This window comes from Trifolium pratense, linkage group LG7 (assembly GCF_020283565.1).
Source record: "Trifolium pratense cultivar HEN17-A07 linkage group LG7, ARS_RC_1.1, whole genome shotgun sequence".
NCBI classification, from domain to species: domain Eukaryota; kingdom Viridiplantae; phylum Streptophyta; class Magnoliopsida; order Fabales; family Fabaceae; genus Trifolium; species Trifolium pratense.
In genome coordinates, this window is record NC_060065.1 from 54,617,314 (window position 1) to 54,643,185 (window position 25,872).

Consider the following 25,872-nt stretch of genomic DNA (forward strand, 5'->3'; position numbering starts at 1 on the left):
ACATCAGACGCGTTGTTTGACCTATTTTTTTATTTTTATATTAATTTTGTTTACGTTCGATCGAATAAAACAAACACTTATTTGAGTTGTATTTTATACGATGTCGGATTTTGATATCAAAATATCAGAGCTCAAAGATTAAAGAACCATGCATACTCAACCACCTTTTGGATGGATGGACCCAGAAGTGCTTATATGCTAGGACAACAGTACGGGTGCCTAAGATTTTGAATAGATTGATCGAGTTATTACTTATTACTCTTTCTCTCCAGTCACTTTTCTATTGATATTTAGCATACCTCGTGTTATTTTTCGATTTCCTTCCCATACATTGCTTCAATATCTTGCTTGTGGTTCAAGTTGATTGTGGTAATATCACGGATTTATCTACCCATGAAGAATCTTTGATGAAACACAAGCACAAAAATTTAGAGATAAAGATACTATAGAGATAAAGATGATAATAACAAGCACAAAAATTTACCTAATTTGTTTGTATGGGTTATATCGTTGGATTGTACACATTTACCTGAGTTCGAACTCAAAATCTCGCAATTATATGTAAGTTTCTGGAAGTATTTATTACTCCGTCTATGAATAATATATTTTTTTAAAACTCATGGTTTAGCATCTCTTCTTGCATGTGCCCATCGAAAGATTTATCAATGTGCATAAATGGTCATCACTAGTATAATTTCGTTTCCTAATTGAAGTAAATTGAGGGATTAATATGTAAATATAAGAAGAGTTTGGCAAGAGAATTATTAAAAAAAAAAAAGAGTTTGGCAAAAGAAGATAACTATGGTGATGGACATATGGAGAAAGATTAATAAGAGAGTTGAAGGGACACATGACAAGACAATACTCAAGAAGGGACGTTTCATGGGTGAAAGGTCGTACACACTGACACCTACACATGCCTTGGTCTCTCCTTCTACAAGGTACTAATTCAACTCTGCAGCCATCTCTCTATCGTTTTTATCATGTTGTGTCAAAGTTTTCTTCTCATTTTCTTTTTATAAACATTTTTTACAACATAATTTATCTCAAAATATAAACCCCTTTCTAAATTATTAATTTTTTTTAACAATGTTAATATTTTTCTCTTTCATTAGACTTGAATCGGGTCCTCCAACACTTTTAATCTTTAGTTCAAAGTTCAATCCAATTGAGATGTTCAATCCCCTCTTTTCAAATTACTAGATATATTATGCCGTTAAAAAAAAATAGATTTATTAGTTTCTTTCTTCAAATCCTAATTAACACCAAATAGGAGTGTTTGATATTAGTTCATTCAATGGGAACTTCACAGAGTTGATGATCAACATATTACACTAATGACTTTTTGATGCTACATCTTTACTCATAATCTAAAGATATTATGTTTATGCGTTCACTTATATGTTATTTAACATCAACTCTTCCAATCAATGTAAGACTTAACTCATACTTGATATATCTCAACATATCACTCAAGTGTGAGTCTCTCAGCGTCCACAATTCATTACCACTCTCCTATTGCTATCCTATCAAATCGAATGACTCTAATACACTGTTTGGTCGTTCAATGGGAGCCTTATTGTGTTAGATTAACACATTGGACTTAGATCAATCCTTGACACCACATCTTCAACATAATTTTAAGATATTAGGTTTACGAGTCCTATAACTTATATGTTGCTCAACATCACTTCCAATGAATATTCTTAACTCACACATGATATATATCAACATATCCCCTGAAATATGAGTCTCTTCGCGACCGTGATCCATCACGACTAAATTATTGCTCCCCATCAAGTCGAACTTAGCTCTTATACCACTGTTGGATCGTTTAGGGGAAGCCTCACTAGGTTGAATCAACACATTGGACTAAGAGCAACCACACAAATGACTTTTTGACACCACATCTTTACCCATAACCTTAAGGCATTAAGTTTATGGGTCATCTCACTTATATGTTGTTCAACATTAAATCTTTCAATCAATGCGAGACTTAACTCACACTTGATCTAGTCCTCGACTTTGTTTGGGCCTTGTTTGATTGTTGTTTTTGTTTTTGTTTTTTATTCTTCTTGTAAACTTTTGTAGTCTATCTTGGTACGTCTTGTGCCAGGGAGACTGATTTGGTTAATATATCTCATTTTGGCTTGTTCAAAAAAAAAAAAAATTAATAAATTAATGTAATATATAATACTAATAAATAAAAAAGTAAGTATTAAAATATAGCTATGTAATTTAATTTTGAAATGGAAGATGAAATTTATCCGTACTATTTTTCACAAAGGTACATTCAATAATATTCATTTAGTGCAATTTTCAATTTTTTGGATATTTTTTAATAAAAAAAATGAGGTAATATTATTCTTGACTTAAATGAGGTAATATTATTCATGTCCAGCTATATACTCTCCAAATAGCCCTATTTATGACTTTTCATTCTCATCACTGTACAATTTGTACACATTATATAAGCATATGGTAAGTAGCTCAAACACTCACCAAATCTATCTCTCAAAAAAACATTGCTCTAGACAATAATATTCATTAAGTAACACTTTTCAATTATCATGGCTAAGTTCATTGTGAGAAATAGTAACAAAAAGAAGAATGGGGGTAGCATTGTGAAACTCATTGAGAAACTACAAAAGAAAATCTTGCTAGGGAGAAATAAATCAACATCAACCTATGTGCCTGAGGATGTGAAAGAAGGACATTTTGCTGTGATAGCTGAGGATAGAAAAGAAGATCAAGAACCAAAGAGATTTGTGTTACCATTAAGTTGTTTAACAAATCCAACATTTGTTAGGTTATTGGAGCAAGCAGAAGAAGAGTATGGTTTTGATCATGAAGGTGCACTAACTATTCCTTGTAAGCCTAGTGAACTTCACAAGATGTTGCAACAATGGCAACAAGAAGAATACAATTCCTCCAATAACTACACGTTTTTTCAAAACTATTGATAATTAATTAATTACATGCATATATATTATAGGAAATATATTAGTAATTTATATTGAAGTTATATTAAGTTATTTACTTCAATCCATATGAAATATATTTAATTAACTTTTTTTTTATTATTATTAACCCTCTAGCTTATATTGAAGTTATATTAAGTTATTTACTTCAATTATTTTGAAACATCAGATCAATATTTTGTGTGTGTTAACTTTTGGTTCTTAAGGGAATGATGTCTCAATAATCCAGAATTCGATGACAATGTAAGTAAAGTCTGATCAATTATTATTCCCACTAATAATTAAACTCGAATTCTTCCGAATAATTTGTCATTGAGATCAGGGCTTATTGACCACTTAAGTCTAATATCTTAGTTTACTTCTAATTAAATCAATGATGAACATTATATATACACAAGATCTCATCTTTTTCCAATCCTTACATGAATCTAAACACTTTCAAAGTATTAGTCTCTAGCATTAAACCGAGGATTCCTCTAGTCACGTCACGGTGGCGGATCAAAAAAATTTATAAATCCTGGACAAAATTTTAATTCTAAACAAAAAAATATCAGTTTTACATTGAAAAATATCAGTTTTGAACAAAAATACCCCTAAAATATTTAGATTTGTCATAAAATAACATCTAAAAATACCAAAATTTTTGGGAGAGTCTGAATAAGTGCTTGAGCTTGTGGTGAGTGGTTTGATAGTAGTATTGGCGGTATTGTTCACATTTTTTAAATATGGTTTAGGTTGGAATGTGGTAAAAATCAACCAAATAAATTCCATTCACGGCATGCTACTATGTTTGATCTAGTAGTATGTTAGATGTCATAGATTCGATCCTCAGCTCCATTGCAACTATGTTTATTAAAACAATAACTATATTCTTGTTCAAAAAAACAATAACTATATTAATTAAAAAAAATGATAAAATGAATTTTCCAAAAAAAAAATATAGATGAATTTTTTCCTCATAAAATGCAAAATAATAAATAATTTTAAAATTATATTTTTTAGTAAATATTTTTTAAAAAAAACATTGCTATTTAGTAAGAATGATTTATTCAAGAAGGAGAGGAATCCATAAAAATAAGAATTTGGCCAATTAAAAATTGACTAACCATATACATGGAAGAAAGAGTGGTTATAATTTATAGGACCAAACTTATGTACAGTTCTATATACACAGTTTTTACTGTGCTAGATACATGGGGGAAGTTATTTATATTTAAAAACATTTTTCTTTTTCTTTTTTTAATTAAAAAATACAAATAACTACTTTTTTGTGAGAGGAACAGGAAAAACAGCATCTAAAGAAATGCATATAAGTTTTGTCCTAATTTATAAGTGTTAAATATTGCCACATAGTATTCTTCTCTTTTTTGTGAAACAACTTTTTGCTAAATAGCATTTTCCTTTTAAAAATATATTAATCATATAGTATTAGTTAGGGAGAGGGGTTGGAGCCCTTGCTTGCTTCTCTAGTGTTTCTTTTGCTAGTAATTTTATAGAATAAATTGACTAATAAAAAATACATTTGAGGACTAAATTGACTACTTAAAATCATATTTGAGAACTAAAAGGACAAATAAAAGAGACATTTGTGGCTTTTTGACCTAAATACCATCTTTTGAAACTAATATTCCCCATTTATAGAACCTTTTGAAAATTATTTCCCCAAATGACACACTTTGACGAGTCTAATTTCAGCCAAAGTGTGGCATTTGGCGAAATAATTTTTAAAAGGTGACAAATTGAAAATATTAGTTTCAAAAGATGGCATTTAGGTCAAAAACCTGACATTTGTTGACTTAATTGTAATATTTTGGTATATTTAAGGACGGAGAAATACTTGCATGGTCCCTTATTATTTGGTCTCAATTTGATCACACACACATAGTTTAAAAAAAGTACAAAGAAAAAATAATTTAATAATGTGTATTTTAAAATAATTAAATTATATGTGTTATTATGTGTGTGACTAAATTGTGACCAAATAATATGGGACCATGCAAGTATTTCTCGGACGGAGAAGTGTGATATTGAGATACACTTCGGTTTGCCTATACTAACCCTTCGTTAAATAAATGTCTGAATCGATCCAATGTTATAAAATATATTTTGCTCTATTTCTTTTTATTTGTTGAAATTGAAAGAAATAAAATTTCATTGATAAAAGGCAACAACGAAAATAATCAACTGACCAGTTACAAAATATAAACACACAAAGCTCAACGATTTATCATGAATTATACACTCTCACAAGAGAACTAAAAAGTTAAAGTAATCCTCCTCATTAAACAAGAAAATAAAGAACCTTATTATTTTATTTTTTGCTCAATTGTGAAAATAAAGAACCTAGAGAGGTAATAGTCATAGATAAAATAATTTCTTGGTAATGACCAGTTGTTTGAGGTGTAGAATGTATAGATAGATAACGAATTGCACTTTTTGTTCCATCTCTTCATATCCGAATGATTGAATGAAAAGTGCTATTATACATTTAATACTTAGGGACATCCTTCCTTGATATAAGGAAGTTATGCTGCCAGTAGTACTATATCAACTTTATAATTCAATGATTATTATTAAAAAAATAATTTACATATTTTAATATGTATGGTGGAGTGGAATTGGATTGTGTATAGTCACACTGCATACCGTCAGGATATCTAAATCGTCCAATTAATATCGAGTTGTCCAAATTTTAACTATTTTTAAATATAAAATTTAAATTATTTGGACTATCTAATCGTAATCAAATAACATGTCCTGATATAAGGTTGGGATCATGGTATTGGAAGCAAGCAAGCATGTTATGATTCATTCAAACACATGCATTTAATATATTTTTTTAGTTTTTTTAACATAAGAAAAGAATAAAATTGCAACATATTTTTTGGTATTTTAACATATGAAAGAAAGTAAAATTACAACATAATTGAGATTAATACAAAAGAACAATCAAACATATATTTTTTTGGTATTTTTTATGGATAAATAAATAAATAAATGGGTAAATAAATAAGCACAAAAAAATCAGCTTAAAATGATTAATTTTGCTATGAAAAACACGGGGTGCGCTTGTTAATTAAACAACTTCAAATGTATATAACTTACAACAGATATTTGAAATGTTAAAATTGGGTATTAATACATACATAAGTTTGTTTATGGTGTATGGATGATGATTCAACGGAAAAAGTAGAGGAAACTTGGAGGAAATGCAAGTTCGAAATTAAGATTTTTGAAAGTGTAGCAATGAAGTTTTTGAGTGAATTTTGTGGATGATTGAGTTCTGAGGCTTGAGGAGCTTTTATAGAGGTTGCATTTGGTCCTCAGAAGTAAACAAGATTGGGTTTGATTGAATTCCAATGTTGGTTTGTCCATCAAGTTTCAAAAGTGGTAGAAAACGATTTGTGGTTCCAAGGTGAAGGTAGTTTGATTCATGGATAATAGAGATGTTTTTTTCTTCTTCTTCTTCTGAGTTTTAGGGAGTTGCTTTTGAGCTTTGAGGTGGAGTGTGATCAGAGAAAATAAATGGGAAGCTCAATGCAAGAGTTGTTGGAAAGAAGAAAAAAAAAAGAAGCATGTTTTATCAAGGTCGCTTGGATAATGCTTCCCGTCTTTGTGTAATGTATTAAGGGCTTGTGTAATACATCAAGGGTTTGTATAAATGTAATTAGAGTTAGAATTTATAATCATTTTGTATTTCTATCTAATATATACAATATTTATTATCACGTGATATATATATATATATATATATATATATATATATATATATATATATATATGAACTCTAAAATTCTTTTTTTACACAACTAAAATTATTGCATATTTAGTACATGAAAAATTAGAAAGAACAAGGACTGGTTCAAAATTATTTCATGTAGTTGGTGATGGATACATATAATTGAAGATATTTTTAGTGATTGATATTCATGGTTATTAGGGTCATATTTTTTTTATTATCATGATATTAGTACAAAATTTTCACCATTGTTAGGAAATTTGTGAGGCACACAAGGTGAATTCTCCCCCTTCCAATCAATTTTTTTCCATATGCACGAGTTAAGAATCGAATCCCTAACTATATACTTAAGGGGACCAATATCTTTACCACTTGGACCAATTCATTGTTGGTCTATAAGAGTCATTTTTTTTTGGGTCAAGCTATAAGAGTCTTTTTTTGTTGTTTACAATGTTTGACAATGAGGATCGAATCTAGGACCTCGTACATACTACCCAAATCTTTCACTACTAGACCAAACCTAGTGACTTGTGTCATGAGAAAGAGAAAAAATTATTTATACAAAATTTATCTATATTGTTATTAAAATATTCAATCTTTCCGGTGTTTTTATTTTTCTTTATCTTAAGGTTTACTCCCTCCGTTTCAAACTACTTGTCGTATTAGGGAAAAAAAATTAAAAAAATATATTTTTGCACATTATTTTCTTATTATACTCTTATTTTAATTCGCCAATAAATTCCTTTTTATTTTTGCATACACTTTCTCTTGACAATAAATTTAATATATTATGTACAAAAAAAATTAATATTATATGTACAAAAAAAGTTAAAAAAACTTTAGTTTTTCAAACATATATTTATGAGGGTATAATTGATAAAATATAACTTTAAATTATCAAAACCACAAGTAATTTGAAACATTTTTTTTCTTTTCTAAAATGACAAGTAATTTAAACGGAGTATTTATTATTATTTTTCATTTTTTTTGTAACTTTATTTTTTGCTAAAAATCCACATAATCCTTTCAAATCTAAAAATTCTTAATGCCGTAGAAAAAGTTGAGTTGGTGTAACTAAAATGAATTGAGAAGCAAACCATTCAAAGGAATGTCTTGTGAGATGGGTTAGATTGGTTTGAAGACAGGCGTCACACATAGGCTGAAACAAAACTCCATGGATGAGTGATTAAAGTCTTAGAAAGTATGATGTAGAAGTAGAAAGCTGTTTTTTTTTTTTTTTTTACAAATATCTTTGGTGATAGATTCTCTTAGCCACATAATATCAATTAATAACTCACAATTTAAGCTTACTAATACTATTATAATAGTGGATTATGCATTGATATCAAATACAGTAACAAGTCATACATACTGTAGTTGTTAAAAAAAAAAAAAAAAAAAAAACTATAAACCAAAAGTAGTAAATTCTTAGACATTGATATGCTGGAATATTGTTGTGCATTACATAGGTGAAAGATTTCTGAGCTCAAAATAAATAAATTAAGCCCATGATTCCGATTCTCAGCCATATAATAATTTGACTATAATCACCATGAGAGAAATCAACTTCAAGTAGCAACAGCAAGCTACAATGGAATATAAAACCAAGCATCAAAGATACATATTTTCAATCAGCTAAACCTGCCTTTGCCTTTAGATGCTGCTTGAAATCCATAATGTCACCCTCCCATCTGGTCACTGTTTGATCAGCACACACCCATATCTCATGAGCCACCTGATTTATGAGCCTAAAATCATGACTAACAAGCACCATGCCACCATCCCATTCATTCAATGCCTCGGCTAACGAGTCGATTGTCTCGATATCTAAATGATTAGTTGGCTCATCTAATAGTAGCAAGTGAGGCTGTCTGTAGGCTAACCATGCAAAGATCACACGGCTCCTTTGTCCATCGGATAAATTTCTCATAGGCATCACCTGCGCTTTACCCGATAAACCGAACTTTCCAATAGCTGCTCTCATCCTCTCTTCCTCATTTCCAGGGTATTCTTTAATCATAAATTGGAGAGCAGACAGTTCCAAGTCCAGCTTTTCAGTCAAGTGTTGGTGAAACTGTGCAATACGAAGGTGATTATGGCGACGAACCATGCCATCTAAGGGAACCAAATCACCTGTCATAAGTTTCAGGAATGTGCTCTTCCCAGCTCCATTGGGTCCAACCAAAGCAATCCTCGAGTCTAAATCGACCCCAAAGTCGATGTTCTTGTAGATGAGATTCTCAGGAGTGTAACCAAATGTCACCTCCACAAACTGGAGGACAGGTGGGGGAAGTTTCCCCACATCAACAAAGCGGAAAACTAAAATTTTGTCTCTTACCACCTTCTCTGTAAGTCCACCACGCTCCATTTTTGCAAGAGTTTTCTCTTTACTCTGAGCTTGGCGAGCTAGTTTTGCTGATCCATGGCCAAAACGTGCAATGTATTCCTTCATTGAGGCAATCTGCTCCTGCTCCCATCTATACTGCTTCATCTGATTCTCTTCCAGTTCAGCACGTGTCTGGACATATTGATCATAATTACCGGTATAGAACTTCAGCTTTTTGGTTTGCATATGGATGATATTTGTGCAGACACCATTAAGGAAATCCTGTGAGTGTGAAATTACAACCAGAATACGGTCAAACTTCTTCAAATTCTCCTCGAGCCACACACATGCTTCCAAATCTGCAAGCATTTAAAGAAAGTTATGAATCCAGCTATACTCTATTAAATTACAACTTTAAGGACAGTTGCTGTAAAAATAAATAGCAAAAAACATCGCACAGAATCCACAGATATCGAATGGAAACAGAGAAAGTTAACACATTGAATTTAATATGAAAGCATAACTAAAAAGTGACACCCGTAACTACCCAAGTTAAGATTATAAAGCATCAAAAGATATACTCTACTATCTTGATGAAATCCCACCAAATGCTTTACAAAGCACACACCAAGAAAACTTTACTCAAAACTACAGAGTCAATAATATCCATGTCTTCTATGTGATAGCAATAATTGAAACAACATAGAAATAGTGCACAGGACCTTCAATTTAAAATCACAAGTGAGCTTGCAAAGAAAATAATCACATGGAAATCAATGCTTAAAACATGATAACAGGTAATGGAATAATGACAATTCAGCCACAAATAAAAGTTTCAAGTTTTTCAGGGTGGAGCCATACCAAGGTGATTAGTTGGTTCATCAAGTAGAAGAATGGTTGGGTTCATAAACAGGGCACGTGCTAAAGCAATCCTCATTCTCCAACCACCAGAAAAATCGCGTGTCTTCTTTGCCTGCATCTGCTTGTTGAAACCAAGACCAAATAAAATTTCAGCAGCACGCTTTTCTGCAGTTGATGCATCCATAGCTTCCAATCGTTCATAAACTCGTTCAAGTGCTTCACCACCGCCATCATCCTGGAACAGAAATTAATCAAGTGTGGACCCATCAGTAAAAGCAAAACAACTGTGGGGAAAAAAGTTGAAATACCATAGTACTTAAACAAACATACTTGTGCTCCCAGAATTTCAGCTTCTTTCTCCAACTTCAACCTTTCCTCATCACAGCTAATGACAGCCTCCAATGCAGACATGTCAGAGGCTTCAATTTCCCGGCTAAGGTGATAAATATCCATGTGGTCTGGAATAGGAAGCTCACGGAGACCTATTGCTGTAAGTAGGGTAGATTTTCCACAACCATTCAATCCAAGCAAACCATAACGTCTGAAAAGAAGTTGAAGAAAACACAATCACCAACAATTATTACAGTTATAGACAATATTATTAAAGTTATAAACAATAGCATATTATTCAGAGTCAGAACAAAAATATATAGATATAAACCTTCCATAATTTAGCTCCAACTCAGAATCAACTATAAGATCATGTCCATGGAAAGTAACTGATAGAGATTCTATCTGTAATTGCACCATAAACCAAAATGTCAATACAATACAACACTGATCATTTTAAATGCATTGACAATTAACTGTATTTTATAATTATATGGCAGAAATATCCTATTTATCTCTCAATATTGAAATATTACCTACCTCTGAAGATTCATAATAGGTACATTCACAAAGGAGAATTGAGATTTTGACTTGGGCTACATGGTAGAATGCCATTGCTACCGGCCCAACTGCTTGACTAGGTATTCAAATACACGCGGGCACCCCACGCTAGCTACAACAATTTAGATGTAAGACTACTGACTATCTGATTCTAAATGGAGAATGTCTACTCCAGTTTCCAAAAATATGGATTAATAGTTAACGAAGGTTCTGGGTAGATTATCACTTTCTCTCCTTTTTCCGGAGTTACAATGCAATATACCCGTATATGATAATGAATATTGAACACAAAAGTAAGCCAGAACATTTTCAATTGAAACCAAGACAGGAATTTTCTAGAAAAGCCATTAGGCAAAAAATAATCAAACCAAACTTAAACTAGTTGGACCTAAAACAAAAATTGTTTTTGATGTAAACATTTTCACTTATTTTTCCATGCCATAATTTAAGTCATAATAATCAGTAATCAGAACGGTTCAAACTAAACTTAAACAGAGCAAAATGCATAGGGATCAAACTTCAAAATAACAATTATTTTACTATTGTTTCACTATTCAGAAATCAGTTTCTTACATTCTTCCAAATCAAATCTGTTAATAATTATTTTAGTGTTCCAGTTCAGAATTACATTAATTAATCACTTTTATTGAACTCTACAAAGAACTAGCATCTCTCGCTGAACTAAATCAAAACACCGTAATAATAAGAATCAATTAAAGATAAATTAATCAAAATTAATTAAAGTAATCAGTGGCGCGATAATCAATTAGTAACTAACCCGAATATCCCTAGAAAGAGGATGAGAACATAGGACACCGGTGCATGTCCGATCAGATATCTGAATCTCCCCAATTCCGTTGGAAACACTGTCCACCGCCTTATCCGACGCGGTTTTCGATGAAGCAGCGGAAGCAGGTACTTTGGCTCCTCTCTTTGCGGCAGCGGCGGCCTTCTTCTGTGCAGCCTTCTTCTTGCTGGCTTCAGAAACCATCTTCAAAAGCTAATCTCTCTGTCTCTGCATGGAAACAAATAATTGAACTTAACGATCAAGTAGGAATTCGAAAACGCGCGTTTGAATAAAAGCGGAAAAGAGAAATTAAAGACGTGAAATGCAAACCTGGAAATGATCGGGAAGGTGAGATGAAGAAGATGTAGATCTAGTGAAGTGGTGATGAGATGAGAAGTAGAAATGGAGAAATATACGGAGGGTTGGGTTAGGTTTTTCAGAGATTTCTTCGTTTTTGTAGTGGTGTCAGCTTCCACGTGTCTCCACCATGTTTGGTTTCCTTTGAGAGTTTTGGAAAAGTATACTTATGCGAATGGAATGTTGTAGAAAAAAAATGTTTATTTTTCTTTCTTTTTTTTATCATCTTTTGGTTTTTAGGGTAAGACAAACTACCATAATTCAGAGTTTTGCTTTAAGATAAATGAAGTTCAACTAAAAATTAGTACTTTGATTTGAAATTGAAGTTGAACGAGTTGATTAAAAAGAAATTTATTAATCACATGAGTCCAATGTCTTAATTAGAAGAAAAAATATTCAGAGTTCAATAATTAAAAAATCGTTCAAGATGAATATAACTACTTCATTTACTCGCTCTGGCTTTTGATATATATAGAAAAAAAAATTACTTATAAATTGAGTATCTAATATATTTTGCAAACACTTCTTCATTTACTCCCTCTGGCCCTTAAAGAGAAAACATACATTGTCAATATATTAGTTACTCAATTTATCTATAAAAAAATAAAATTTCCCTTATATTAAAGAACAAAGATAGTGACATTGCATTATATATATGCAGGGCTTGAAGTTCGAACCTCAATCATTTCATTTATCAACCTTAAAAAATGAATTTTTAGCTAAACTATTTGAAAAAAAATGAGATAGTAAAGGAAAATGGAGGGAATCTTTTAACTCATGAACAAGAACAGATGATCTTTCTATTTTTTTTTAAGCAAATAGGCATTTTACTTGTTGGGTTATGCTATTGAAATGGACATCCATGAAAATCTTCCATAAGCCTCAAAATTCTTTTCCTCCATAATTAATTAATTATCCATGAAAAGTATTTTGAGTTATTCACATGACTTATTGTTCTGATACCAAAAACTCTCAAACAACATAATTAACAACAGTATAATGATTTGGTGTTGTCATTTTACATGATAATTTAGTAAATACATTAAAAAATGACTCGTTTAAAAATAAAAATACTAACTAGCGGGCCGCCCCATCCTTGCCCTGTTTCTTCAACAAGTTAAATAGGATGGATTATTTAAAAAATCGAGTTCAAAATATCAACTCTGTCCAATTAAAATAGCAAATTGAATAAATCGGATAGATGAGTTTGACCTATTTTATCACCCCTAAGAGTAACAACAAACTATATGTCATTGGTAGTAAATCTCAATGAAATTTGTAATTCTCTTTAATCTTGCATAGGGTTGTGCTCCTTAATCTAAATTTATTTGCATAAAAAACAAATAATAAGCCGGTAAAAAGTTTAAATGTACTGTATAATAACAAGATACAAAGCTTGAGCACCAACACTCAAAGCCACTAACAACACAAGCCTAAAAATTAAACACAGGCCTAAACATATGATTTTGGGACCATGCAATACAATCATCTCCTCTTGATTAAAACATAGTACAATAAGAGAAAAGCCTAAAAATTACTACAAGTTATTTTTTACGAGAAATTAGTGACTGCAAGATCAATAATATTAGCAAAACCTCAAGAAAACATCATGACTTTAACCCACTAAATCAAGGGTTTTTACCTCTAAAAACTACTATTTCACAATCAGAGTGGGGCAGGGACTGACTCCAATACAGAGTCCTTATTCCTCATGGCAGGTTCAAATGCCACTAACCAATAACAAACCAAAAATCATTTGCAATGAGTAATCAAAAAGGACAACCAATAATCACTAGAAGTGAACCAAATAAATGACAAATGATATATATGTTTCATAGTGGGAGTGGGACATATATTTCATATTTTCCATCTACATTATGCATCACATGGATATCATCAGAAATTCAGAATTCATAGTCTCAAATTTGCAATGGCAGAAAAACAGTATTGGAACCACATAATAGAAACCTTTCTATTAATCACAATTTTTTTCCCAAAGTAAAAAAAGAAAATGACAATAAAATTAAACCACCTTACTTGTGGCCAAAGTTTCACTCACATTCTCACATAATAGAACAAGCATTTGGATTTTCATCACTGAACATTTGTGGTGCTTGTTGCATTTGCATCATTTGAACTTGTCCATAGTTGTTATAATCCAATCCCCAAAAGCCATATCCATAACCATAACCAGATGATGAAACCTCCATTTTTGCATTGTTGTCACCACCAACATTAGCATCACCTTTTTTGTTTCCACCTTCACCTCCTTTCTGATTCTGATTATTCTTCTTGCCACCATCATTCTCTGCTTTCTCTCCTTTGTTACCTTCTTTCTCATTCTCCTTGTCCTTATCCTTATCCTTCTCCTTCTCCTTCTTGGGTTGGACCACCTCAATCTTCCTCTTAAACCTCTTCTTCAATTTCTCCATCAAAACTTTCACATCCATTGTCCCTTTCACAGTCAATGTCTCCTTCTCCTTATCAATTGCCACATGATTAACACCTGAAAAACCCATTTCCATTCCAAAACACATCAACAACAAAGAAAAAAAATCAACACCAATCCAAATCATAATAATAAATTACAAAAAAAATTAAATAATCATCTAACATACTCAGACACATCAACAAACACATAACAATTTTAAAAAATGACACGATTCAATATAATCATATATGTGAGAATACCTTTTGCTTTCGACACAGTTTTGCGAATTCTCTCAATACATCCTGGACAATGCAGCTCCATCTTCAAAGTCACCGTTGTAAACGGAAGCTAATCCATTTTCATTACCCATTAATTAAACAAAATAAATCAATATCTAAAACTAAAAAAATGTAAATAAGAAAACAGAGGAAATAACAATAACCACCTCTTTGGGTTTTTTTTCATCAGGTTTGTTGTTTTTGTTGTCAGATTTTTTGTTCTCCTTGTCATTGTTCTTGAGAGGAGGAGAAATAACTTCAACTTTCTTCTTGGTTTTACTAACAAGCTTATCTCTGAGTTTTGCGGCGTCAATGTTGCCGGTGATGGTTAGTTTTCCGGTTCCATCTCCTTTATCTATTTTCTCCACGCCTTCAATAAGAAGGTTCAAGTTCAATGCTTCAGTTTATTAAAGCAACAACAACAACAACAACAACAAAATAATCAAGTAAATTAAAAAAAAAATTAAAAAGCGATGAAACAGTTAGAGAAAGAAAATGTTGATGGTAATTTATGGAATGAGAGAGAAACCTTCAAAACCAGCGATGCATTTGATGATTTTGGAAGAACATCCTTCACAATGCATGTCGATCTTCATAACAATTTTTGTTGCCTTGGTTTCATCTTCCTTCTTGTTGCTGTTGCTGTTGTTGTTGTTGTTGTTTGATTCTTTGTTTTCGTTTTGAGCATCGTTGGTGGTGTTGTTGTTGTTTTTGTTTTTCTTCTGCGACATGAATGAATGCGAGTGAATTAGAGTAGAACTGGAGTTTTTAATCGATGAATTGATGAATAAAATTGAAAGAAGAGAGAGAGAGAGAGAGAGAAATTACCTTAGTCATTGTTGATTGATGGAGCGGTTAGAGAAACAGAGAGACGCGTTAGAAGAGTAGTGGAAGAACAAATGAATGAAAATGGTAGTAACAGAACAAAGTGTTAGAGAAGAGAGAGAGGAGTGGACCCCATTATTTCCCACGTTCTAGCGCTTCAACGTTTACGTTTTTTTCCCTAACTTCTTTCTATCTTTCTTGTTTGCTACTCCTATTAGCTTTGGATCAATTTTAAGGCAATAACTTTATTTTATTTTTTATCTAAAAATGAAATTATTTGTAGTTTAATTTAATTTTAGTTGATTAATTTAAAAAATAAACTCTGATCTATCTAGCGATTTTTTGAAAAAAAAATATTCAAAAATATTTAATCTTATGCAATTTCTAGTTTTTTAAAATCAGTTTACGACTTTAATTTGAATGGTTAACACTTAATAATTTTTAGTTTCTAGGAACTTTCTTAGTGGTATTGAATTTTATTTAAATGAATTACTATTGTCTCACAAAACACAAAAAATATTTAGGCGTGCTTGTTTTGTTCTTTAGTTTTTTCTTCTTTGTGATGAAATATTGTGTGTTCTTAATTGTCTAATGATAAATTGCCATGTCATTTTAATAAATAAATAAAAGAAAAGGTAAATTTGTTAATTTATCATTTTAGATAGAATAGACTCAATAGAGTATATCCCTTGTTCAACCTTTTGCATGGACTAATCACACCCTAACCTTGTATGGTTTGATAGTATTGAGAATACCATTCCCTATTTTTTTTTTTTTGTTTGGGTTTGAATTTGGAATATTTCACTAATTCACTTTAAGAGGTGAATTTATATCCATTAGACTATGACAAAAAAAAAATCAACGATAGGAAACCTTGATTTGTAGTGTAGAAATTGATGGGTGAGCTTACTAAAGAATGTCTCTTGCCACAATGCTTCATTAGTTAGTACTACCAGCTTTGCATAATGTTTATCAAGAGAGCATTGGTGGATTTCTAGTGCTTGTGGCCACCTTGGTTAATAGTAGTCATTGTACTATAGTACTCTTATTTTGATTGAGTATCAATAAATTTGTTCACAATTCATAGTATATATTTGAAAGCACAAATAAGAATGAGAATAAAATTATATAAACTACAAGTCAGTGGGTGCCTTTGTTTGTTGCGTCAATTGAACTTTAGTAGTACAAGGTAGACGGTATTATCGCTGTTCTTAATTATATTCTCACTCCGAAATTGGTGTTATTTTGTTTGTTATAGTACTACTCGTTGCAATTATTTCCAAACTTTAGTATAATTTTTGTTAAAAGATCAGCAAATTAAACAATTTTGCTTACTTGTTCGCAAGGTATCTTTGTTATATATGTGCTAGTCACCAAATCAAATGATTACATCTCATCTTATATTTAGATCTCAGGTGACGGAAAAAGGCGCCCAGAAGTGATGAGCAGTCGCGGTCGAAGCTTGGCTCTAGACGATAGGCTAGCAATAAACTTGGCTACAACAAAGTGCTTACCAAGCGTGAAGGATCCGTTCCTCTCTCCCACCCAGCAAGAGGATGCGCGAACCTCCAAGTCAAGCGCGTAATTTTTGTTTGTATCTTTGTAACTTTTTGTATCTTTTTAGTTGTTTTGGCAGCTCTTGTGTTTAGATAACATTTTAATGCACTATTAGCTTTAAAAAAAAAAAACATATTTTGCATTAGATTAACAAAGCTCATTCAACATCAGAGGCACCAACTCGAAAAGCATGAGCCCATTTACAATATAGTTGATGCTGGGAAGATAAGATAGTGCAGGAATGCAAAAGATCAAGTTAAAATAAAATAATGGGGTAAAGTATTGTAGGAACTAATCAAATGAAAGAATAATGAAAATTTTAGGAGCTTTTATGTGCCATATCTAAGACTAACAAGGAAGAGTGATAATTATTATATCGATTTTATTTTTCACTAGACAAAAGAAATTCGATTTGGTTGACTAAACTCCTTCACTGCTTTCCTTCTAGATCAGTGAATCTTGTCATTGATGTGAATTTGCACAAGGCAGATGAGCTCCTTAATCTAATGAGAGAGAGTTATAAGGCTTTCTAAGGACTAAGTGTGTAATTGATAAAAAAAAAAAATACACGACTAAATAGACGGATCCATCGGTTCAACCTATTTTTAACAGCTCTAGGAAAAACCACATGAAATTACTAATTACTAACCTTTTGCTGTTTTAAAGAAAAGAATTTGAGATTTTTTTGGTTGTCAACTGAATGAAATTGAGTGAGATTCATGAATTTGCACAAAGCCACAAACACTTAATTACAAAGAGGGACAATTTGAGTTCAGATATAGAGCAACTTCTCAATTCTCATGAAAAATTCTCAACCCACCCATCATATTTCTCGTTCACCCCCTAGCACGTAAAAAAAATCGGAAAATACATTCCGAATTTTTTTTCTAGTGTAAAATTTACACTAAAAAAATATGAAAATGTTTTCCGAATTTTTCTCATAGCATAACCAGGTTTAAGGATATATTGGGCCTATTTTTGGTAAAAAAAACAGAACCCAAAGAGTGGATATACTGGGCTAGTGGGCTTTAATAATACCATTCGATATACTAAAAAAGAATATGAATGCAAAGAATTTTTATCTTCCCACCCCGTGTTTCTTTTGTACCTCCATTTTTACACCTTGTATAAATATTTCAGAACGCGTTTTCTGATTTTTATTTTTATTTTGTTTTGGGAAAAACTTCAGAATATTTTTTCCGAATTTGAACTAGAAAAACACGTTCCGAAGTTTTTATACAAGGGCAAAAATGAAAAAATTGAGATAGAAAAAAATCAATGGGGATGGTAAGAGAAAAATTCGAAGACAAAAACACCTTAAAATGTCTCTCACTCTCTTGCATAACATATATGCCACAAGTATATATTTGGAAACACCACATGACCCAAAAATACAAATAAAGTGCTTAATAAAAATCTTGCAACTAATCAATCATAACAAAACAGCTTCTCAGCAAAGATGATGGAGTACTTAAGAAAGCTATATCAACATCCCAGCTAGACACTCCAAAATTATTTGTAACCGAACCACCTCACAAGTCACATCTCAAAGTAGCCAATATCTTCGTTTCTTTGATCAGCACCTGAAACAATAATACTACACCTCAGTAAAGGCATTTCTATTTGGCCACCTTTTGATTTTATGACTCATAACTTATTATAGTTATAAATTTATATGATAAAAAAAGTATTTGTTAACCTTTTTCCCACAAGTATATGATAAATTTATAGTATGATAATTTATTTTAGTAATTTCTAATTTATTTTGATAAGCTAATTCAATTAGTTTTTAGTTTATCGATTTTTGTTTCAATTTTATATCTATCATATTAATTAAAAAATAACTTTTATGTTGATAAGTTAAGAATCATAGCTACAACTTTTATGTTGAATTTGAAGCTCAGTTGAGACATTTCAATGGTAAAAATGTAAATTACTAAAGTTGACACTTTTTATTGTGGGATTTAGAACTTTTACTTGTGTAATTACTAATTAATTGTGGTTGGGCTGTTTAACACAATTTGGGCCTGATCTTTTTGTTTAATCCACTCGGTAAACTACGATTAGGATTGAGCACAGATCAGTAACCCTCTCAAAACTGATGTAATTGATAATAGATCGAAGCATTCAATCGGGTGTGGGTTGGGTCTCAGGTCAACAACCGTACAAAAATCGGTTATGAACGATTGTATACGGACGGGTGCGAGTCTCTAAAAAATCTATCTCTTGAGAACCGAAATCGAACGAACAACTATTAAGATGCAATTTTTTTTTCTTTTCTCTCTCTCTCAATCTCTTATACACTTTGCTTTGTTGTTTTTTTTCATCTTTGATATAAGAGAGAAATATTATACTATTTTATAAGCTTGTAACATGTTGATGAATGGATTGTGAAAGATATTCTATAATATATTCTAGATCTATTTTAAATTTTACTTCTTTCCTATTTGATCTATTATTGTCTTTAGATCCACAGATTTGAAATAAAATAATTACATCTCACCATATTTGTCGTTTATTTAGTTCTTTTATCATTTGTTGCATTGTGTATGATGTATTGAATTATGTGAAGAATAAGAATTTATGGATCAATGAAGTTTCGGATATAGCAACCATATTTCAATATAACCTGCAACAACCGGCCCGTTCTACCCGTCATCCATACGGTCTGACATCCAAACAAACTGAAAATGTAAACAATCAGAATTGGATTCAAATTAAGTGAATTGCGGTTTTTATCGGTTTGGTGATTTTGAGCCTAAAACCGGCCGAAACCAACTGATGCTTAGCCCTACTTAGGACCATAGCTGGGGAGGAAATATAAATTCATGTTTAGAGAGCCAAAGAAGGTAAATTTATGCTTTCAGCTTTCTTTTTATCAAAAATATTTTGTTGTGACCATTGTAGTACAACACGAGAAAATTAATGCTATCAAATAGTATGTTGCAATGGTAACACGATTAAGATTGTCGACTGATTCACATCCCTTGAGAAGAGAACTCTTTTGTTGACCTTTGACAACAATATGAGAGCTACAAGTGAAGAGATGCGAAACATGAAGTTATTCGTGAACCACCATTGACGATGACTATTTATTATTAGTTTATTACTAGTTATTTTGGTTTCGTCTTTTCATTTTCTCTTTTCTCGTTTGTATAAAAAAATTGGTCATGCTAAACAGTGCCCCAGGTACTTGTTAAGCATACCTAAAAAGGAAATAAAAAATAAAATTTATATTGAAAAGACAACTTTTTGTACTTTTGAGACATTGAATGTACGCATTTCGAGATAAAATTTCTATTTTAACATACTTAACCAGTGCCCCGGTGCACTGTTTAGCATTTTCCTAAAATAATACATGTTTCTTTTGAGATGATTGAATTATACTCCCTCCGTCCCAAATTATAAGGGAAAATAAAAAAATCACACTTATTAAGAAAAAGTAAAACATGATAATTTGAAATATGTTTTTGTTGGTTTTTCTTGGAATAAGTTGCATAGGAAAATGTAAAACCAATTTTTATTGGTTGTTGTTTATTGAGAAAAGGGGAGAGAGAGAGAAAATTAAATGCAATTTGCATTTAATTTTATGAGAATAAGGGAAAAACATTCTTGAAAATGATTTTTTCCCTTATAATTTGGGACAAAAAAAATGGGCTTTTTTCCCTTATAATTTGGGACGGAGGGAGTATCACATTAACATTAATTATTCATTTGAAATACTCTTCTTATCCTATATATAAGAAACACATTGAGAAAAACATACATACTAAAAAGACTTATTTTTTTTATTAAAATTTTTAAAATGTTGCGTGTTATTCCAAAACTAACATTGAGAGTGTGTTTGTGTAATTAATGCATAGCATTAGAATAAGTTGTATTTTATACAATTTAATAAGGGTATACAGAGGATTATCTATTTAATAAAAAATAAATTTAAAGAATGTTTCTTATAAAAAAGACAAAAAAAATTTCAAAGTGTTTCTTATATATAAGACCGGAGCGAGCATGAGATTGATTTGGTGGTTGTGGTGAGAGTTAAAGAGTACACAATAATAAAGATGATCTCAGTTCAACTCTCTTATTCAATTTTACAATTTATGTGATATATATTGTTCCGGATACACCAAATAGTCTCACATCGCTTGATAATCGAAGTTAAGGGTACGTAATTTATATACAACATCCACACATTTCAAACCACCGAGACGCATTTTCTACAAAGACAAAACCGTGATGGGTTAACCCCAAAGCGGACAATCTCTCGTAGATATGGACTCGAAACATTGGTGCCGTTTGTGGGGAACAAAACCGTGCATGCTCGAGGGTCGACACCCTTTAGCCCCTTAGCCTCGACTGGGGGTATTGTTTCGGATACACCAAATAGTCTCACATTACTTGATAATCAAAAATTAAGGGTAATTTATATACAACACTCACACCTTTTAAACCACCAAGCAACCCTCAAGATAAAAGTTACCACTAATAAGGAGTAGTTTTGGGTTGTGATATTTGTTCTCTTAACCAATATTTTAAGAACATTATTTAGCATTTTTGTTCAAAGAAAATGACATGAATGTAATTTAGTAGTAAATGACACTATTGACCCTATTCATTCTATTTACAGAAAAATGAAAGGAAAGCTGTATCATGGTACTTACTTGTATGGAGGATGGAAAGCAATGGTCGTTTTCTATTGTGTTTTCACCCACCGAATACTAACAAGCAGAGGAGACATATACTCATATCAAGTGATGCATTCGTCCTTTCTCTTACGTGTCGTTCTTCCATTTGTTGTTAAATCAAATCCCACGTGCTTGTCATGGTTTGTATCACGTGGGCTTATGACCATTTTGTTTGTGGCAGACACGCTGGTGCACACCACTTTCAAACTTTTTCTGCATTCGGACAAAACTTAAAGTTTAATCAAGTTCTACTATTCTTATCCCCTCATAATCCACCTCTAATCAACCATTATTACGAGTAGTTTGCTTCACTGATTATCCTACCATATGTTGTTCATAGGGGATGAATTTATTGCTACTAAAACGTGTTATAAGGGTATTCGGTACACTCGTTAAGGATACCAAAAATAAAACATAAAGTTAATATTTATAAAAATAATTTTTTACATTTTCAATGCATTGAATACACAAATTTTAAGACAAAATTTCATTTTTGACATGCTTAACTAGTGTACTAGATGCACTATTTAATATTTTTGTGAAATTTAAACTTTGGCTCATATATACAAAATATGATGTTTTTACCGATTAAATTAAGTTTACAAACTATTTTTTATTGATATGATTTACCTTTGTTTATTAGAGATAGTTATGTTAAGAACCAATTTGGTGTATCTAGTTTTAGATTTTGTGGTTTTTTTTTAAGACCCTTAGGTTTTTTTTGTGGTTTTAGATTTTGTGGTTGTTGAATGGAGTTTTGGCCTAATCCTCTCCATTTGTTTTTGCATCTTTTCAATATATATTTTGGGATGCTTCCCTGTTAGCTAGCATCTTTTTGATTTAAAAATAAATCTTATAAACTATAAATCATAAGCACAAAATTTGACATTAGTTACCAAAGATTTCACTTTTATTTAACATGGTGTTATTAAATTTTTATTTTTCCAAAAATACCCTATTTATGATTGAAGTTTAAGAACATTTGTATTTTGCGGATCTGAATCTTTAATCATCTATCTCATATTTTTCATTATGCGTTAATCTCAACTGTTCATCCACCGGTTAATATTAATGACTATTTATGATAGACTAAAATGAGTGACTGAGATTGCACAGCACTATTATATCACTAGAGAGGATCCAAACATGTATTTTGGTGAGACGTAAATTATATCCTTAAAGAATTGTGGGTTATTTGTCAAACAGTCAATGAGAATTAGCCACATGAATAAATTTTCAAGTGATACCAACAAACTAAGTTTTATTCACTTACAAATTTATTTATGTGACAAATTTTTATTGGTTCTCGAGTAACTCCCAATTTTCAATAAATAATCTATAAATAAAACATTGTATTTTATAATTCTCTTAAAACCATAGTTAAGTAGGCCTTCAACTTCTAAGTAATATTTTGGAGAATCCTCCGGCTTAGATAATTTGAATCCCCCATTAATTAGATTAATCTATGACAAAAACTTGATGTATATGAAATAGAAATATAAAAGTTTGTTAGCAGTAATTAGTTTGTTGATTTTTTACTAACTATATATATCAAAATCAATATGAATTCTAAAGATTTTTTCTCTCTATTACATAAGCTTTAAAACTTTTTCTACTTTTATGAGATGAATTTCCGTTCTTTGATTATGTGATTTGTAACTTTCTGAAATATAACTACACTTGGTTTTTACAGCCTTATTTGCCTTTAAGTGAAGTGATATGATCATTTGAGCTCGCACAAAAATTAAAAGGTTGTGATTATTGGGGAGTCCTGCATGGGAGAGCTCAGGAGAAACAATTGTGTCAATGCTTCAGGATCTCAAAGAGAGAGAAACACCATATGTCCACCCAAAATCATTAGGTTAATGAGTCACATCTTTTATAAATCTAATATTTTTTTCATACATAATCGATATGAGACTTAAACACTCACACTTGAAATCCAACACTGATTTCAAATCCAAATAATTGTGTTCAACTCAGTTAAGTTAAGACTTAAAAGACGATTTACACATCTTCTTAACTAAACCACATTGATTTAATGGCGTGTGGTCTACCTACCAAATGTCTGTATCTGTACTTACCATCCCTTGGTTAGTTGATATAATGACTTAATCCTTTCTTAGTACGTGGGACATATGTCATATAGGTTACAGATAGATCATTATTTGTCTTATTGAATTAATGGTCCCTAATTTCTTTCAAGATATTTTAACCTCTCATTGAATTGATGCCAAATCTTTCGAGATTTTGAGTGAATCATTCTCACACACTCCTTTGTAATTTCTTTCACTATATATACCCCTTTAATTTGTGGAATTCATTCACATAAAAAAGTAGTAGCTTAGCTAGGTCATGAGCAAGAAGCTAACTCCATAATCCGTCAATGCCATAGCTTGATGATGGCCATTGCAATATGTTGCCTTTATCTGCATTTGCACCTGCACTTTCCCTTGTTTCTCTCCATCTATAACATAAAATCTTGTCGGTTAATTAAAGTTTTTTATCGACCATTTTACAACTATTTTTGAAGAGATTTGTATTTTGTTTTTTGAAATTATATATGGTCAAACTCTTATCACTGAACCGACACGTCAGATAATACATGTATATGTAGTATGAGAGACACTCGTGGGTAAGTGCAGATGCATATGCAGGTGAATGCCATGTTGGTTTTAAGATCAACTTCAGTGTCAATGGACTAGCTGCGCGGCTGCGGTGCCGATCAAAGGGTAAGATCAGTGGCTTGGCTCTTTCTTTCTAATATCATTTCTTGATCTCTTGCTCTTTATAGTACTGCAACATCGATCTTGTATATCACACATACACAACATATATCTCTTTCATTTGTATACAGCAACTTGTTCAGTGTGTTTTTGTGTATGTATAAGCAATTGTGCATGATCAAGTTTAATTTCATATTTTATTGAGATTTTTCCATTTAAGTACGGTTCAGGCAACTTCTAAATAGATGCTTCAAATTGACACCATAAACAAAATAAATAGCTATGAAATACGGACTTATTGGATTAGACGTGTCCCCGTGTCAGACACGCATCGTTGTCCGACACGACACCGACGCATATAATTGCCAGTGCCGTGTCTGTTGTCCGTGTTTCGTATATGAATAGTCTGTTATGACTTGTTTATGGGGGTTTGTTTTTTTCCTAGCACTTGACTATATGGTTGTTTCTCTCCACATTATTAAATAGAAATTGTTTCTTTTTTCTAGGGCCTCTCATCTCCTAGTTAAGTTGTTTACTATGCTTTCCTCTTCGATAAAAATGATGTTGGTGTCAGTCAAATCTAAGTTCTAATGGCCACTCCATCCTCGCAACTTCAATGGGTGGTGGCGCCGCCTCCCTCCTTATTCATTTTGCCCCCCACCCATTGTGTAACATTCTTTCTCAACTCTCAGAGAATTGAGTATTGGGCCTAACTCGGTCCTACAAAATCGGCTTGTAAAATGATAATTGCCTCTACTTTGTTAACACATATTCAGTCATCTAGCAACCGATGTGAAATTTCTTTAACACACTCCCTTGCATCCAACACTATTGGGCTTGAGGCGCCGATATAAATGGTGGATGACCCGATCAAAAACCTAATAGCAGCTGCCCAGCCCAGTGGATCTTCTTAACATCTACTTTAAGTTAAGTTTTCGTAGATCCGACTTTTTATATATGTTAATGTTTTTTGTCTTTCGTTTGTGAGTTATTTGTATTGTGTGCGTCAGTATTTTTCGAGAATTCTTGCTTTCGGTTTAACAATCTTAGTTTAATTTTAGATCCAGTTCAAGGGGTGTTTTTGTGCTTGTTGTTATGTGTTATGATTCAAAATAGCATATGAGAAAATACACTTGGCATAACATAATCGATTGAGGTAAATGGACACATGGCTAGGATTGTGCATAAATAGTGAAATGAGGATCGATAGTTGCTATGAAGAAATTTCATGAAGTCTCTCATCTTCCTTTGGTACTCTCTTGTAGACGGTAGAGTAATGATTAAGTCTTAGACGACTTAATCTTCTTCTATCTTTTCTTTAATGCTTCTTTTGTATTGAGAACATCAATTCTAATTGGGTTCTCAACCATAAATTTTATTTTCAATTCAATAATCAATTTGCAATTATTCATATTTCATATTCCCAAT

The 25,872-nt window shown here is 31.6% G+C and overlaps 3 protein-coding genes across 5 annotated transcripts; 1 reads left to right on the forward strand and 2 right to left on the reverse strand.

The window, feature by feature from the left end:
- Positions 1-2,487: 2,487 nt before the first annotated feature.
- LOC123898785 (auxin-responsive protein SAUR50-like) lies at positions 2,488-3,010 on the forward strand. The gene has a single exon (XM_045949796.1). It carries the CDS (start codon positions 2,571-2,573, stop codon positions 2,961-2,963), a length of 393 nt encoding a protein of 130 aa, XP_045805752.1. The 5' UTR covers positions 2,488-2,570; the 3' UTR covers positions 2,964-3,010.
- Positions 3,011-8,034: 5,024 nt separating this feature from the next.
- LOC123897531 (ABC transporter F family member 1-like) lies at positions 8,035-12,129 on the reverse strand. Of its 3 annotated transcripts, none has more exons than XM_045948208.1 (6): positions 11,916-12,129; positions 11,577-11,813; positions 10,569-10,642; positions 10,238-10,448; positions 9,908-10,142; positions 8,035-9,405 (listed from the first exon to the last, which is right to left on the reverse strand). In XM_045948208.1, exons 2-6 carry the CDS (start codon positions 11,787-11,789, stop codon positions 8,348-8,350), a joined length of 1,791 nt encoding a protein of 596 aa, XP_045804164.1. In that variant the 5' UTR covers positions 11,790-11,813; positions 11,916-12,129; the 3' UTR covers positions 8,035-8,347. The 3 variants fall into 3 exon arrangements, with proteins under 3 accessions (XP_045804164.1, XP_045804165.1, XP_045804166.1); XM_045948209.1 differs by having other exon boundaries at positions 10,778-11,813; positions 11,916-12,097; XM_045948210.1 differs by lacking the exon at positions 11,916-12,129 and adding an exon at positions 10,778-10,910 and having other exon boundaries at positions 11,577-11,714.
- A 1,876-nt stretch (positions 12,130-14,005) lies between these two features.
- LOC123896651 (heavy metal-associated isoprenylated plant protein 3-like) lies at positions 14,006-15,488 on the reverse strand. Its single transcript, XM_045947016.1, has 5 exons — positions 15,480-15,488; positions 15,181-15,373; positions 14,819-15,021; positions 14,634-14,721; positions 14,006-14,448 (listed from the first exon to the last, which is right to left on the reverse strand). Exons 1-5 carry the CDS (start codon positions 15,486-15,488, stop codon positions 14,006-14,008), a joined length of 936 nt encoding a protein of 311 aa, XP_045802972.1.
- Positions 15,489-25,872: the final 10,384 nt, after the last annotated feature.